Source organism: Schistocerca cancellata, chromosome 4 (genome assembly GCF_023864275.1).
Source record: "Schistocerca cancellata isolate TAMUIC-IGC-003103 chromosome 4, iqSchCanc2.1, whole genome shotgun sequence".
NCBI classification, from domain to species: domain Eukaryota; kingdom Metazoa; phylum Arthropoda; class Insecta; order Orthoptera; family Acrididae; genus Schistocerca; species Schistocerca cancellata.
In genome coordinates, this window is record NC_064629.1 from 893829013 (window position 1) to 893845875 (window position 16863).

Below are 16863 nucleotides of genomic sequence, written 5' to 3' on the forward strand. Positions count from 1 at the left end.
AATTGCAATTCATGTCAGCACACTGGCTCTACTGGTCATGTACACTTGTTTGATGATCGTCTAGAATCATGCCATGCACCTTTCTAGAATCGTCATGCTCCTTTTCAGTACTTTCTTCAGTAACCATACCTACCAGGCATCCTGGATGTTTCTTATGAAAGTGATAAAAAAAGATGTTTGACCACATTTTTTTAAAACAAATATTTAACTGTTGTCAGTGATGGTGTATGGTTCCCATGAGCAGTAGCCAATTTTAAGAAGTGAATCACTGAATGGATCTGCACTTTTTCCATACTGGTGAAAACTATACAGTACAGTTTACTGGAATGGCTGCCAACAATGGCAGCACATGATGGCGATACGAATTTTTGTCGGCAACTCTATCTGTCTTCAAACACAGGTACTTCTTGAACTACTCTTGTAAATGATTGACACATATTTATAACTCCATTTCTGCAGGCCATAACAAGAGTATAAATATTGCACTGGTAAATTTGTATTCACGATGATAGTATGGATATGATCAATTAGCAGTATCAGTTTTTAAAATCACAGGAAAACAAATGTGGAAACCTCAAATATGAACACACCTTAAACCAAAAGCTTCCTTGTTTCCATTAATATATGACATCTCGAATGTGGTCCATTTATTTATAGTTGACACAAAACTCACCCCAATGTATTACACTGGGTGTCCCAAACAGATTGCTGGGATTTTGAACAAGTGCTATTGAAAAACTGTTAAACTGGACATCAAATAAGTAATTTTTGTTTATCGTATTGTATGGGGCCAAATGTTGACCTTGACATGGGCAAAGGAGTTGAGCACTGGTGTGCCACCACTTTGGTTCGCATGTCAGTACAATGTTGACACTGAAACAGAAGACACAGCGTGTTCTTTGATACACTGAGTTTATTTAAGCTATTAGTGCGGAGTTTCGCTTTTGTGAAACTTATTCAGGACAAAATGCACCCGATGACAAAGCTATCCATCAATAGTTCAACCAGTTTCGAGATACAGGGAGTGCGTTGAATGGATATTCATCATGCTGGCCGAGAATAACTGAAGACAAAGTTGAAGAAATCTGGCAATCTTGTACCAGAAGCCCAAAAACAACTCTTGCTTGATGAAGTACTCAGTTAAAGATACCTAAACAATACTCTTCAATGTCATGCATAAGAGGTTATGATTGCATGCCTACAAAATTAAGATTAGACAAGAGAAAACTGACCGACTAGCCTAAGCACACAAACTTTGCTATTTTAACACTAATGAAATTGATGGTAATCCAAATTTTCTTAAAAAAAAGTGCTGTTTTCAGACAAAGCAACTTTCCATCAAATGGTTGCATTAATCATCACAATTGCCAGATATGGGGTTCAGAACAACCTAACGTGCACAAACACGTCCATGATTCGCTAAAAGTGAACGTGTGGTGTGGGTTACTTTATGACCAAGTTACACAGATGTCCTGATCTTACTACTTTGGACCCACTTTTCTTGGACTACGTAAAGAACAATGTCGATGCAGAAAAATTTTGAAAATGCAGGAGCAAATTACGACAGCTATCATGACTAATTCCAGAGATGCTACAACACACATGGTGTGAAATCAAGTATCATCTTGATCTCTGCAGAGCAACAAATGGAGCTTGCACTGACACATATTGAGGTATGAAATTTTTAATTTGACACTTAAATCATTTCATTATCTTGAACAGTTTTTCTGTAGCATTTGTTCAAAATCCTGGCATTCTTTTTGGAACACACTGTATTACTTTCATTTCCAATCTTTTCAACTCAGAATTAAAACCAAACTTTTTGCTATATGAAATGACTTAGAAGTATTTCATTTTGCTTGCACTTTCTTAACCATCTGATCTAAATTTTCCACTTGAATTTTAGTTATACAACAGACAGAGTCATACCTTGAGCACCTAACATTGTTGCCTTCACTGTGGAAAGTATTTTCAGCTGTGTCCCAATTGTTGGAATACGTTCACACACCTGAAGGAGGTTCTGAAAACACAAAGGCTGACATTAGGAATAATTAATATATTTCAAGACTGTGATATAACTTACATGTGTTTCCCAAGAGAAAAGATCAAGACTCTCAAACTGAGGATTAATGGTGTCTATGACTTGTGCCTCAAATTTCATTTTTTGTTTCATACTGATTGATATCTATGTTTGTTTCTTTTTTTATTGCAGAAAAGTTGTGTACAAAAAAATTTTCACCCAGCAGTTTCTATGGTGCTCAAACCCACTTCATTTCAAAGACAAAATTTTTGTCTTCAATTTTTAGCTTCATTTCTAATTATCACAATTATAATATCAATCCCAGGCTCATTTTTGCATCATCATCATCTAGATTTTGTGGTTAATTACATGACCAAAAAAGTTAAAAAATATCATTTCACTTGATTACTAGGACTATAATGATTTACTAAACTTGATGTAAACAAACCTTTCATATAAAAGAAGTTACCAACTTTCAATAAATTTCATAACATGATGCAAACATTCAGTTGAAATAGTGAAATTAATTAGAGACTAAGTGGCTAATAAAAGAAATAACAGTATTTCAAACACCTTTTTCAAACAAAATATCATTTCATTAATAACTAAAGAATGAAGAATTTTGGGACATGATTTATCTGAGCCTTTTTCTTGTTCTGGTGTGAGGGATGTGTGCCCAAAATTTACAAAAGTCTACCTGATATACTACTGACACATTTGAGACTTACAAAAAGACACCTACATCAAAATTATTTGAACATAGAAGAGGCCAAAGAAAATATTTCTTTTCTTGGCTGAGTATATTAATAATTTATACAAAGAAACAGACTGTGGATGAACTTATTTACATTGGGACAGAACATGTAGTCAGTCAATGCATGTGTTCTTGAGGCTCCACTCAGAGCATTGCTGATAAAGACCACAGCAACCCTGCCTTTCAGAATGATGGGTTCCTTCTTCAGGGAGGAGGGAGAAATTGATTGGGAGAGGTCAGGCATTAATGTCCTGCCATTTTATAAACACCTGCACTGTAGAAGAAGGGAGGCAAAGATGAAGGCTGAGGCATCAGAACTGTAGGTAGTCAAAATATAATGCATTTGTATGTACTATGTCAGTTTCAATTCAGAGATGACAAAGCATACAGACTGAGAAGTAAATGTAGATTTCATAATTCAATTAAAGAATAACAAATACAAATAAAGGGTAAGAGAGGAAGAGAGATGAACAAAAGCCTGGGATATGGAGACAGTGGGACTAAGTAAACAATTAATAAATATAAAATAATGTACAATTATAATAAACATGAATAAAGGAAAGGAGTGAGTTTGGGCTAACAGCAGGGGTCTTCAGATCTTCTGAGTCACGCTCAATGTATACGAATGGGACATCGATTTGCAGTCAGTCATCCTGTATACCATGCAAGAGAGTAGTGCTCTCTCACAACCACCAACCACATAACTGTCCTCAACTCCTTCCCCACTTCCTAGACGGCAAACCCAGTTTGGATTCTTCAACTAACTTCCCAATCCAAAGACATCTCCCACCCAAGCTTCACCAGAGCTACAATCACACCTCAACTGCTCACTTCCTATGTAATTCCAAGCCTGTAATACAGATGACCTTCTGGTTTAGAAAGAACTTCTCAAAACATCTGTCAATCCCATAACCAAATTTAACCAAACTAAAACTGTTTCCTGGACAGTTACTCAAACCTGGTACATTTGCCTTTCACTGCAGAGTAAAAAACTCATCCTGAAAACATCCAACAGGATGTGGCTAAGCCATGTTTCCACAATATCCTTTCTCCCGGGAGTGTTAGTCCAACAAGTTACACCAGGAAAAATTCACATGAAGTTTTGACGGTAGGAGTTGAAATACTGGTAGAAGCAAAGGTGTGAGGAAGGGTTGTAAGTCATGCTTGGGAAGCTCAGTCGGTAGAGCATTTGACTGCAAAAAGCAAAGGTTCCAGGTTTGAGTCCTGGACTGACACACAGTTTTAATCAGCCAGGAAGTTTGATATCCATACACACACCACTGCAGAGTAAAAAATTCATTCTGCAAATTTAACCAGAATGTCCTAGTTACAGATCTCTCTCACTTACTAGAGCCTGAATGAATAATTTGCTTCATCAGATCATTAAACCCCATGAAGCATTGAAATTTGCTCGAAACCATTCCGGCACCAATTCCAAAGGGATGATCCTCTTTCTTACCCCCAAAAGACATCCTCTCCAGGAACTCCTCACTTTCAACACAGTCACCCATTTCTTGTGGAAATTTTTCTCCAAAATCTCAAACCTTACTCCAGCTGAGTTCCATGCCACTTGTAAACTGAAATCAGACTGCTCTGTTATCATTTTCCCTATGGAAAAAGGCTCCACTACTGAGGTACTTGACTGTGGTGAATGTACAGCAAACTGGCTGTGTCAGCTAGCTGACATTTTGATACAAAACACTGTTCCTCATGATCCCACTCCTTCCATTCAGACTGAGCTGCAGAAAATCCTTAAAACCCTAGGACCCTCACAATACTTCAAACTTCAAATCTGCTTCAATTTAACTTCTTACCCTTCCTCATACGTGCAACTGTACTTTCCATCTTGGAGGGGGGGGGGGGGGTTGTTGACACCACCACCACCACCACATTAGCTTTCACACTGTTACATACTTCAAATCACCAACTGAACACATGTTATGAACACATCTTAGCTTTGGTAGATGAGCAGATTCCTGAACATGGCATTCCATTCACTATAAAATATAATTACCACTTTCAGGAGGATTACAAACTAATTTCCATCTTCCTTCCACCTGAAATCTCATTACCGTTGATGTAATAATTTCCTTACATCAACATGTCACACATGGCCTTTCACTGCACTTGAATGTCTTTGAAAACTGAATTTCATTGTCACACTATCAAACTTCATCCTTACCCACAGCTTCTTCACTTTTTAAGATCAGACTGAATCACAAATCAGGGTGATGGCTATCGGAATCAGCATCATCCCATCTGCCAAATAATATGGTATTCTCACACCTATACACCCACAACAAGCTTCCTACCCTTGCAACTTGCAACTGTTACCACTGTAAAGCATGGCCAATGCACCAACCAGTTACCACCAAATCACGCCCCACCACTGGCAAATTTTACAACATTAGAGACAGGAAACTACTCTTCTTGCTTATCAGATTATACATATTTACTGTTCAGTTTTTGATATAGTGATGATGACCACAAAACTGTGAGAACAAATGAATGGGAACCAAAGGACAGTGAGCCTCGTACCCAGTTATTGAGTATTCATCACAGTATGACTCAAGAGACCTGAGATCTTGTTACACCACACACAAGATGTGCATCCCCCCAAACAGCACCTGTTTCCCCTCAACTCCAGATATGGGAACGTCATCCCAAACATATATTCTCACCTTTCACCCTTCCTTGACTTACTATTCAACAGTCTAACCCAATCATCCTCTTATATTGGTGTTTGAGGGAATTTTATTTCATTTTTATTCTTCATTTATACACCACCACCGCTATGGCCTGTATGTGGACCCCACCATACTTCTCCTGTCCCCTCTTTCTCATTTCTTTCTCTCTTTTCATTCATCTTAACATCTGTTTCTTGTCAATAATGGTGGGTAGTTCCTCTTAGTCTGTGTTGATGAATAACCTGCACCCCCCCCCCCCCCCCCCCTCCCACACACACACACACACACCTTTTCTAATCCAACCTCACCAACACATTTCCTTTTGATACTTGAAAAAGGAAGCTATTATTCTAAAAACTAGGGGTGCTGTGAACAATTATGTCTTTCCATCACTAGTGATGGGAATTACATCCCCCGTCCCTTGAAGATAATAGCTGACCAGACTTTGTCTCTTTTGTGATTTAAATTTTATGAACTGAATCGTCCATTTTATACAAAGGACAGATCTAGCATGAGTTAGGAGAGTTACATTTCCAGGATAACAAGATATGATAAAAATAATAAAAAGAAAAATACTATCTTACAGTGCGCATTCGTTTGTCAGTGCATTCTCTGGCAAGCTCTTTGGCAAGGCGCGTGACTTCTTCACTGGCTTCAGCTATTGATTTGGCACAGGCTATAAGATCCCGCTTGCTGCCACTGCCACCTTCCCCACGCACCAGTTTACTAAGACGCCCCATCAATACTGCCATCTTCTTGGCAGCTGCAATAATGTCATTGTCTTTACTTGACCACTGACGGACTTCTTGATGTAGTCCATGAGCTGCTACCTGCGGGATTCAAAAGACAGAACGATTAAAAATATTCTGAGAGGTTGTGAATAATTTTATTTAGGAAGAGTATCAAATATGTGCTATTTGATTTTCGTTATTTAATTGTAACACTGAGTTTCATGGCCACAGACTTCTGGAGACCACCAAGTCTTTATTTCTGTGAACAAAACTAAACTATGGGTTTAATCTAGTGAACACTGTGGCTACAGAATAATTTAAGTTAATCTTTGGAAAATAATAATCACTTTCACAGCCCACTGCCCATTTGAAAAATGTTGTTTACTTTTTAAATAAACTATGTCTTTGTTTCTTTTTTTAAAGTACAGAGTGTCATGTTCAAGATATGCAAGAATATTGGATTCATGATCTGAGATGTGATAAACTCTTAATGTCCAAAAACTTGCAATAACAATATTTGCTAAGGAAAGTTCTGGCAGAATGTAAATAGTATAATCAGAAAATTAACCACTTCATGTGTTCAAGACTGCAAAAAGAAAATGAAGAAGCTAGAATAAGAGATTACATCACTGAACAGTGTAAGATAATTTACACCCTAAGTCATGTGGCCACTGCACACTGAACATTAGGCTGTAGGTAGGTGATAGTTGCATATAAAGCTGAGGTATGGAATGACACAGTGGTAGAAGGCAGCCATGTTCAAAAAATAGTGACTGTCATATTACAAGGGAAGGTGATGCCATCTAGTGACTACTCACCACTAGTTGGCTTCATGTTCCCTTGTAATATGATCGTCACTTATTTTTGTGTGTGGCTGTTTCCTATCTCGGCTTTACACATGGTTATCACCTGCCCGCAGCTTAGTGTTCACAGTGTGTGTCTCAAGGTATAAGTTATCTAACGCTGTTCGGTATGTGTTCTAAGTATTTCTCTCCGTTTTTCTTCCTTTGACTGCTCACATTCCTTAGGTTATTTAAATCTGTCTGGTGCAACATCTGTGTTTTCATTCTAACTAACCTGTATCAACCTAATATTTATAGTTGGATAATGAATCCCTTCTATTATTATAACAGACAAGTGTTAAAGTCTTATACAATAACTTATTATAGCTTCTTCATTTTTCCCTTTTGTATTCTTGTACACCTGAAGATGAGCTTATAATTGGCCAAAACCAGTTGTGACTGAACCAATAAAACTACTTAGAACTGAAGTGGTGAACTATCTGATTCTACTTGAAGCTCAGTTAGAGACGTCCTTCTAATCAGATCTTAAAATATACATAATTTAGGAGTAAAGAAATCACTCACCTAACAATAGACATACAGAGTCGTAGACAGAAACACAAAAAAGTATGAAAACTTTGCTAGTTTACGGACAAGTCTTTTAATGAGTGCACGTGCCCCCCCCCCCCCCCCCCCCCACACACACACACACACCTGCACAACTATATTCTGCTGGCTTAACATACAATGGCAAATTGCAGTTCGGCAGGTGGACTGGGATGAAGGGTAGTGTCGGGTGGGGTGAGAAGAGGGATATAGAGGTGGGAAGTGAGAGGAGCGATTGGTGAGGAGTAGCTGGTGCCCTGGAGGGAGGCAACAGGTGTTGGATAGGAATGTGGGAGGGAGACGCAGCAGTTACACAAGCTAGGAATGCGACACATGGGCACTGGATCCATTGAATTTGTGCAGAAAATGACAATGATGATGATGATGATGATGATGTGGAGAGAGTGACAAGCAGTGGTAGGGAAGGCTGCTGGGTGGAGAGTGAGGGTGCAGTGGGATAGCGGGTGGAGAGTTTGGGTGCAGTGGGATAGCGGAGACTGAGAACAGGAGAATTTTGGGAGGAAACCCAGTACCTCATTATTTATGTACCTTAACAACTATACAGTCATACACAACTACCACTCCCCTTCAGAGGTGGCGGTCCAGATTGCTGTACACACTGGTACCTCTAATACCCAGTAGCACGTCCTCTTGCATTGATGCATGCCTGTCTTCATCATGACATACTACCCACTCTTGCATTGATGCATGCCTGTCTTCATCATGACATACTATCCACAAGTTCATCAAGGCACTGTTGGTCCAGATTGTCCCACTCCTCAACGGCGATTCAGCATAGATCCCTCAGAGTGGTTGGTGGGTCACGGCATCCATAAACAGCACTTTTCAATCTATCCCAGGCATCTTCGGTAGGGTTCATGTCTGGAGAACATGCTGGCCACTCTAGTTGAGCAATGTCATTATCCTGAAGGAAGTCATTCACAAGATGTGCACGATGGGGGCGCAAATTGTCATCCACGAAGACGAATGCCTCGCCAATATGCTGCCGATATGGTAGCACTATCAGTTGGAGGATGGCATTTACGTATCATACAGCCGTTACAGCGCCTTCCATGACCAACAGCATCGTACGTCGGCCCCACATAATGCCACCCAAAACAGTGGGGAACCTCCACCTTGCTGCACTCGCTGGACAGTGTGTCCAAGATGCTCAACTTGACTGGGTTGCCTCTAAACACCTCTCCGACGATTGGTTGAAGTCTTATGTGGCACTCATCGGTGATGCCAATCCTGAGCAGTCCATTCAGCACGTTGTTGGGCCCACCTCTACTGCGCTGCATGATGTTGTGGTTGCAAAGATGGACCTTGCCATGGATGCCAGAGGTGAAGTTGCACATCATGCAGTCTATTCCGCACAAAACATTACTCAACATGGTGACATTGCTGTCAGGGTTCCTCCGAGCCATAATTTGTAGGTAGTGGTCATTCATTGCAGTAGTAGCCCTTGGGATGCCTGAGCAAGGCACGTCATCGACAGTTCCTGTATCTCTGTATGTATATCCTCCACGTCTGAACAACATCGCTTCGGTTCACTCCGAGACACCTGGTCACTTCCCTTGTTGAGAGCCCTTCCTGGTACAAAGCGACAATGCAGACGTGATCGAACCATGGTATTGACCGTCTAGGCATGGTTGAACTACAGACAACACAAGCCATGTATTTTTTCTTGGTGGAATGACTGGAACTGATCGGCTGTCGGACCCCCACCCCCACCCGTCTAATAAGTGAAGGTTGATTACATCTTTGGGCAGGTTTAGTGACATCTCTGAACAGTCAAAGGGAGTGTGTCTGTGATACAATGTCCACAGTCAGTCAACGTCTATCTTCAGGAGTTCTGGGAACTGGGGTGATGTAAAACTTTTTTTGATGTGTATATTTCTTCAAATTAAATACTTTCTGTTCTTTCTATGACACTATTATTCTGATAGTTGCTGACTAGTATGTTTCAGTGGTTTGAGATGATCTATGTACTGACAAAGATCCTACAATATTATCTGTAATCACAAATGATTGATCATTAACAGGAAGATTATTGGAGACTTTAGGTTGTTGGTTTGATATGGGCTATAACACAGAAAACACAAAGCAAGTAATATTTTAAATTATCCTTATGTGTGTCTACCATCTTGCTATCTATCTTGCCATCATTTCAGGACAACTATTCATACTAGAATTTATTCCTTGAGTATTCTTAAATGTTGTTTATCTTCTAACCAGGATGCAATTTTAAAATCTGCTGTAGCTATTCTCCACATCATTCTCTTGCTGCACTGGTCCTAAAATGGTTCAAATGGCTCTAAGCACTATGGGACTTAACATATGAAGTCATCAGTCTCCTAGACTTAGAACTACCTAAACCTAACTAACCTAAGGACATCACATACATCCATGCCCGAGGCAGGATTCGAACCTGCAACTGTAGCAACAGCACGGTTCCGAACTGAAGCACCTAGAACTGCTCAGCCACAGTGGCCGGTGCACTGGTCCTAAAAATTTTAGCTTTATGATCAGCGCTCTCCTCTCTGTTTCTTCAGCAGTTTGCAATCAGTGATGGTTGTGCAAAATTTAGGAAGAAAAGGTATCCGATTGAAGATGAAGTCATTAGATACAGAGTGCAAGTTTAGGCTGAAAAAGGTTGAAGGAAATTGGCCACGGTCTTTTGAAAAGAACCATCTCTGAGCACCTGCCTTAAGTAATTTAGAGAAACATTGAAAAACTGAATCTGGATGGCAAGACATGAATTCGAAGCCTAGTCTTCTGAATGAGAGTCCACTGTCTTTAATTGTTGTGGAAGGCAGCACAGTATCAGCTGTATGGATCTGCTGATAATTACTATTTTAGTGGAAGAAGTCTCTGATTAGTTATTTCCAAATCACTAACTTCACGTGTCAATGAAATAGTCTCTCTTCCATTTAATGTCCTAGAATGGTTCGCTATCTTGCCTGACAACAATACTGCGTGATGAAATAGAGTCCTCTGTCTTGACTATTTCAGACTATGCATTTAGCCCTATACCACGCTGTTCAAGCTCAACTGCCTGCATTTGGGCAGCTGGATGCCCACAGGCACAGGGGGGGGGGGGGGAGGGGTCAATGATGGATCAACAACTGCCATGTGGACAGTTGGGCAGCCAACGTGTAATTTACATAATTTTGCTGCTCTGGTCGAGTGCACACCAGCATAGTTGGCCAAGTGGCTAGAACATGATGGGTAACCTGCAATAGCTGTGCCTGCCCATGAGTGAGCTGAGAGGTGAGAGGGTGTTTGCAAGTCTGGGGTCATCCTCGCCCTATGGAGCACTGCTGGCACAGCATGCCCTATAACAACGTACACAATTTCTGAATTTAACTCACTGCAGTAATAAAACTGTGATTGTATGCTGTGGTTAGTGTATAACATTGGGTGCACCACACACACTAAAACTGCAGTGATAAGAAAGATAAATGTGACTCTAATTTGACTTGATATGAATGATTAACAAAATCACACAACTGTAAATATTATCTGATTTCAAGAATTCAGTTTGGTGTGAAATCATTATTTTGTATAATAAGGGACCCTAAATGTCAGACTGTGGGCGTGGATGCGCTCCATCCATAAAGCGTCAATAGTGCTTGCTGTACAACAATTACAGAGTTGTCAACCAGTCGCATATTAAGAGAGGCATATAAGGCTGATGTGTGAATTAGTAGAATACTCACATATTCCTCAGTGCTTGTGGTTGGGCACTGTGCCGTGGTACTGGGGAATATGGAGTTGCCTGTAGGAGGGAAATTGGGCTCCAAAACTTCTTCATCGATGAGGCAGTTACTGTTCAAATATACTTCAAATATATTTGAGTTGAAACTAAGTCATATCGAATGACAAACTGTCTATTTGCTTCTGTCTCGGGTTCTTCAGCTGACGTTTCGCTAGCATGAGTGGCTGGTATTGTCAAAGCTTCACCCTCCATTGCCGGTGGTGAACTGGAGCCGAGCTCGTGGCCACAGACTATATGTACCTGGTGCACCAACATCTGAGGGCTTCTCTGCGGTCAATTCCGATGCAGTTCTCCTATTGCTACCTGTGACGGTCGTCTGCTGCAGTACAGGAAGCCAGGATCCATTTACCTTAAGGCTTTCCTCTTTCTTGTTGAAGCTGTTCCCGTGTTTGGGTATTTCTACAGCTTCTCTAAACAAGCGGGTGTGATAATGCTTCTCTGCAGCCAGAACTTCTGTGTCGGTGAATTTTATTACATGGTCGGTCTCACTCAAGGTGTGCTCTGCCATGGACGATTTCTCCACCTGCCACAACCTGCAATGTTCTTTGATCTTCCAGTCATTCTGACATAAACTTTTCCACATGTGCACTGTAAGCAGTATATTCCCGACATTGCAAGTGGGTCCCTTTTATCCTTTGCCGATCTAAAACAGTCTTTGATCTTCCTTGTCGGTTTGGAAATTGTCTTTACGCTGTGTTTGTGCAAAATACGGCCGATTCTGCCCTTCACTCTGGGAATGTATGGCAGAAAGGCCATACCCAACATTGGCTCTGTTATACTTCTAATATAATTTGTGGAGTACCTATTACTCCTCAACACTACCACAACTGCTTGTTTAGAGAAGCTATAGAAATACACAAACGCGGGAACAGCTTCAACAAGAAAGAGGAAAGCCTTAAGTTAAATGGATCCTGGCTTCCCATACTGCACCGAATGATCATCGCAGGTAGCAAGAGGAGAACTGCACTGGAAATGACCGCCGAGAAGCCCTCGGATGTTGGCGTGCCAGGTACATATAGTTTGCGGCCGCGAGCTCAGCTCCAGTTCACCACTGGCAGTGGAAGGTGAAGCTTTGACAATGACAGCCACTCGTGCTAGCGAAACGTCAGTAAAATCATCATCAGACGAACATCGGCCAAAGAACCCAAGACAAAAGCAAATAGACAGTTTGCCAACAAGTGGCCACAAAAGCCTTAACAATTTTGTCATATCCAATGGTACCTCAAACCGTAACACTTAATGTTTGTTTGCTAAATCACTCAACAACGTAGTCTGTCACTTTGAAGTTTGTGGGACTGGTCCAGAAACTGAGCATTCCAGAGAGGCACCACCTGAATTCCCATTTATGGTTTATGTTCAGTGGAGCAGACACATTAAATGTGCAAAAGATAGCATAGTGGCAATACGAAGTCATACGGTTCTGCAGACAATCCCACATCATAGTCATGTTGTGCGATTGAGTGCCCACTCATCACTCTGTATGAGCCTCTATTATTCACTTGTTTCACATATGCATTACATATTGTAATAAGATTCTCTGCTCTGGCCGACACATCACGACATCACAAACTCGTTCCTGGAGACCCAACATAATTCCCAGTTTACACTCAACTCACACACTGATTTAGTTCTCTCTGATGCCATTAAGATATGCTGACACTTACTTTCTGCAGGTTATTTACTGACTCAGTTTTGTATGACCATTCAAGAGAGGGCATATCCCATCTTAATAGTCTATTGCTTATACACTAAACCATACAACCTCAGAGTTTGTATTCATTTGATTCACTCTGGGAGCTGTAATTTTCAAAGATATCAATGCATGTAACACATGCATGAAAGAGTTTTCACATTTAACTGAATATAACATTGATAATTTATGTCAGTGAAGGTATGAGAGTGATAACACCATAACTATACTTACCATAATAGGTTGATTAGGTAGAGGAGCATGTGAAAACATATCATCTTCATCATCTGTCTCAGGTGGAGGCGGTCTTGGTGGTGGAACTTCCCCTCCAGGCAACGGTGGTCGTGGTGGAGCGTAATCTGCTTTAACATAACAACTACTGGTGACACATGTAATCAAAAATCATCACATTTGATACTTATGTGATACAATTAAGAATCAGTGACATTTACTTGATGGAAGCAAGTTTTTCTGCATCAAATCTCATAGTCAAAAGCTCAAAATAACGATCTGAGAAGATGGGGAGAGAGGGAGGGGGGGGGGGGGGGGGGGGGTGTTATGTATCTCGTTCAGTCTACTTTTAGCAACAGTCTGCATAGTTAAAGGTGAAATAAGATAAACTGATATTATGGTCCACAAATCCAACTGAAAATATCATTCTTCATGGGCTGAGAAACGACTTAGGCTGTGAACTTTATCGTACGCAGTACATTTCTGTGTTATGCTGTGCAATAGTGTTACAGAAGACAAGATGTTCTATCAGTTTGATCAGTTAACTTTTTGCTTTTTCAAATCATTCTCTGACTAACACACTTGGGATTAAATCATTTAAATTGTATTAATAATCATTCCTTTTCTCTTACAGCAAATTTATCTACCATGCTGAAACATCCATTTTCAGATATACTCTTCATATATTGTCTGTATCTGCTTGGTTGTTCATCCCAAAAGCATTAGGATGTTTAAATGCCTTTACACTGAAGATATTAAAAAATGTTTAAACTTCCCCATCTATGCAAATAATTTGTAATGCTGATAGATAAAATCAGTTCATATGGACTAGGCAGTTGGAATGACCAAATGATCTTTGTAAGAAGCTTGAAAAATTGTTCTGAATGATCCACTAACTTTTACTGTGAATATTATTTCTTCTATAGGGTTCCATGTATTTAAATGAAAAAAAAAAATGCTGAAAAATAAGATATTTAAGAATAATAAATATTAATGCAATAGGAACAGTTGATAGTGAACTTTTAGTGATGTTAGGTGAAAGAGCACTGGTATTGTTGCTAGACTCTGGCATCAGTACTGAGATGAGTGTACCAGTGTCGACTGTCGAGAATTTTTTGGTTGCATGGCTGCACCACAGCAGGAATGGATTTCCCTTGACTTGCAAGACTGTCTGGCAGAAGTAAGTTAGGAGGATGGTGTGTGCACTTTCCTGATCCAATTGTGTTGATGTATCTGAAGCTTTTCAGTTGCCACAGTTACTGTTACCACATAGTTACTCACTCGCTTTTGATTATTTTTCTGTTTGCTATTGTGGTTTTTTAGTACTTTGCTTTCATATTTTGGATTCCTTTTGGCTTGTCATTTTGGATTTATGTATGGTTTTTGCTGTCATTCACTCGGTCCTTTTGGACACTTTCCATTTTCTCAGAAACTCTCACAATTGTGTAGTATGTTACTAAAAGGGCATTTGTTATACAGAAATACTGAGTTCAGACATCTGATTATGAAAGTTATGAACAACAGCAAAGTAGTTTGCAGCCCAACTAATCATTATTGTAATGTTTTTGACATAGGAAATATGCAGCTTATTCACTGGTAAATGAAATACAAGAAAAAACAATAATGAAAAGTGACATTAGAAACTTCAGGTATACCAACAGTTGTGTCATTTATGAGGGGTATTCATAAAGTCTTAATTATCACCTTGAAAAATAAGTTATCTATGAGGGTTATTCATAAAGTCTTAATTATCACCTTGAAAAATAAAGTTATGTAATAAATTGTTTGCTTGTTTGCAGATATATTCCTGCAGTTCTGGTATACACTGAAATCCCCATGCCACAGTACCACAGTACACTGTTAGAGGAGCTAAATCAAAATGGTGCAGCCCATTGATAAAGTGGAGTATAGCAGGTAACTCTTTTTCTTCATTTGAAGGACAACAAAGTTACAACAACCAATGCCAAATTGGTAGAAGTCTATAGCAACAATGCAATATCAAATAACACTGGTTAGGTGATGTATATGCCTCCAGTGTGGTCCAACTAATCTGAATGATGAAAAATGAAGTGGCAGACCATCTCTAAATGAAGAACCAGGAACTGCAAGAGAAGGAGAAGACCTGGTGCTCAATGACTGGCATATCACAACTGAGTTGACAGTGAAAAAAGTGAAAATCAGTAACACATCAGTGTTCAACATCTTGCAAAACATTTGGAACTGACAAAGGTCACAGTTCACTGGGTTCTGCTCCTGTTCACACTCATTCAAGGCAGCAGCGAATATGTTGCAGCTGTGTCAGACCAATGCAAGTGATTTCTTCAGCTTCCAAATTGCCATAAACAAGTGCTGCGTGTATCATTATGATCCTGAAACAAAGGAGCAAAGTAAGCAGTGGATAAATGTGGATTTACCATCACCAAAAAAGGCTAAAACCCAACAATCATTGGGCTAACAGATTATGTTTGTGAAGAGTAAACAATCACAGGAAAATAATATGAGGTTATGGGAGGCTGTCAAGATGAAATACCACAAGAACCTGTTTAAGAGGATGTTTTTGCTGCACAATGCCGCAAATCACTATATGCATGACATAGTCACACATGCTGGTTCTTTGGGCTATCAAACTGCAGCAGGGGCTTTCACAACTAATATTGCAATGCTTTCTGTAAAATATTATATATATATTCTTCCATTATCTATATTTTAAGCCAATGAGGGCTCATCTTCAGATGATTGGTATTTACTGCCACTTCACATACCAAATACCTAAAGTTGCACCCTCAACAGCTCAAAAGCAAGTTAATGGGGAAAAAATCATTATACAATGACGGGCTGCAATCTTGATTCAAAGCACCTGATATGTGACCCCAGGCAGTGGAACATTGAAAGGTAGGAGGGGAAATAAAATACCCCCCCACAGAAGAAAAAGGTTAGAGGGAAAACTCCAATAGCAAATCCAGCTATGATAGGGCCAGCAAGCCAGTAGTGGATAAAATAAGGTTTTCAAACTTGGAACAAGATTTCTAAGAATGGATAAAATGGGAGATTACCCACCTATTCACAAGGACTAAGATTTCATAAATTGAACAAACAGATGCTGACAGGTAAAGTGGAGGACTAGCAGTGGACTTTATGAATAGAAGGAGGTGGAATAGTCTAGGATTGTCAGAAACCAGGTGGAAAGGTGAAGGAAGTAGGTAATGGAAGAGTAGATACAGGCTGCACTGGAGTGGAAATGAGGGAGAAGGGAGATACAGAGTGGCATTAGTTATGAGAGGAGTGTTGAAAGAGATGGTGAAGGGAATAAGTCTCACAATGATAGTCACAGAAAAATGTGAATGGAAAGAAAAAGGAAAAACTGCAAGTCTATGCACCACAAATTGGAGATTCTGTTAAAGAAGAGGAGGACTTTGAAGATGAAATGCTGAGAGAACTCACTGCGGAGAAGATTGTGATACGGAGAGATCTGAATGCACACATGGGCACAGAAAGAGAAGGCAAGAATGGCGTGAGGAAGCATTGGGAGTGGAAGAACCATGAAGGAGAACTGAGGAAGGAAAATAATTGCTAGACTGAGG

The 16863-nt window shown here is 40.0% G+C and overlaps 1 protein-coding gene across 2 annotated transcripts in view; it reads right to left on the reverse strand.

Moving 5' to 3' along the window:
- Positions 1-16863, reverse strand: part of LOC126185056 (vinculin) — a 267137-nt gene that overhangs the window by 51793 nt on the left and 198481 nt on the right. For both annotated transcript variants that reach the window (XM_049927816.1, XM_049927815.1), the window contains 3 exons: positions 13286-13410; positions 6046-6291; positions 1930-2020 (listed from right to left, as the gene is read on the reverse strand). In XM_049927816.1, coding sequence (XP_049783773.1) covers positions 1930-2020; positions 6046-6291; positions 13286-13410 — 462 coding nt within the window. The remainder of the gene's footprint in view (positions 1-1929; positions 2021-6045; positions 6292-13285; positions 13411-16863) is intronic.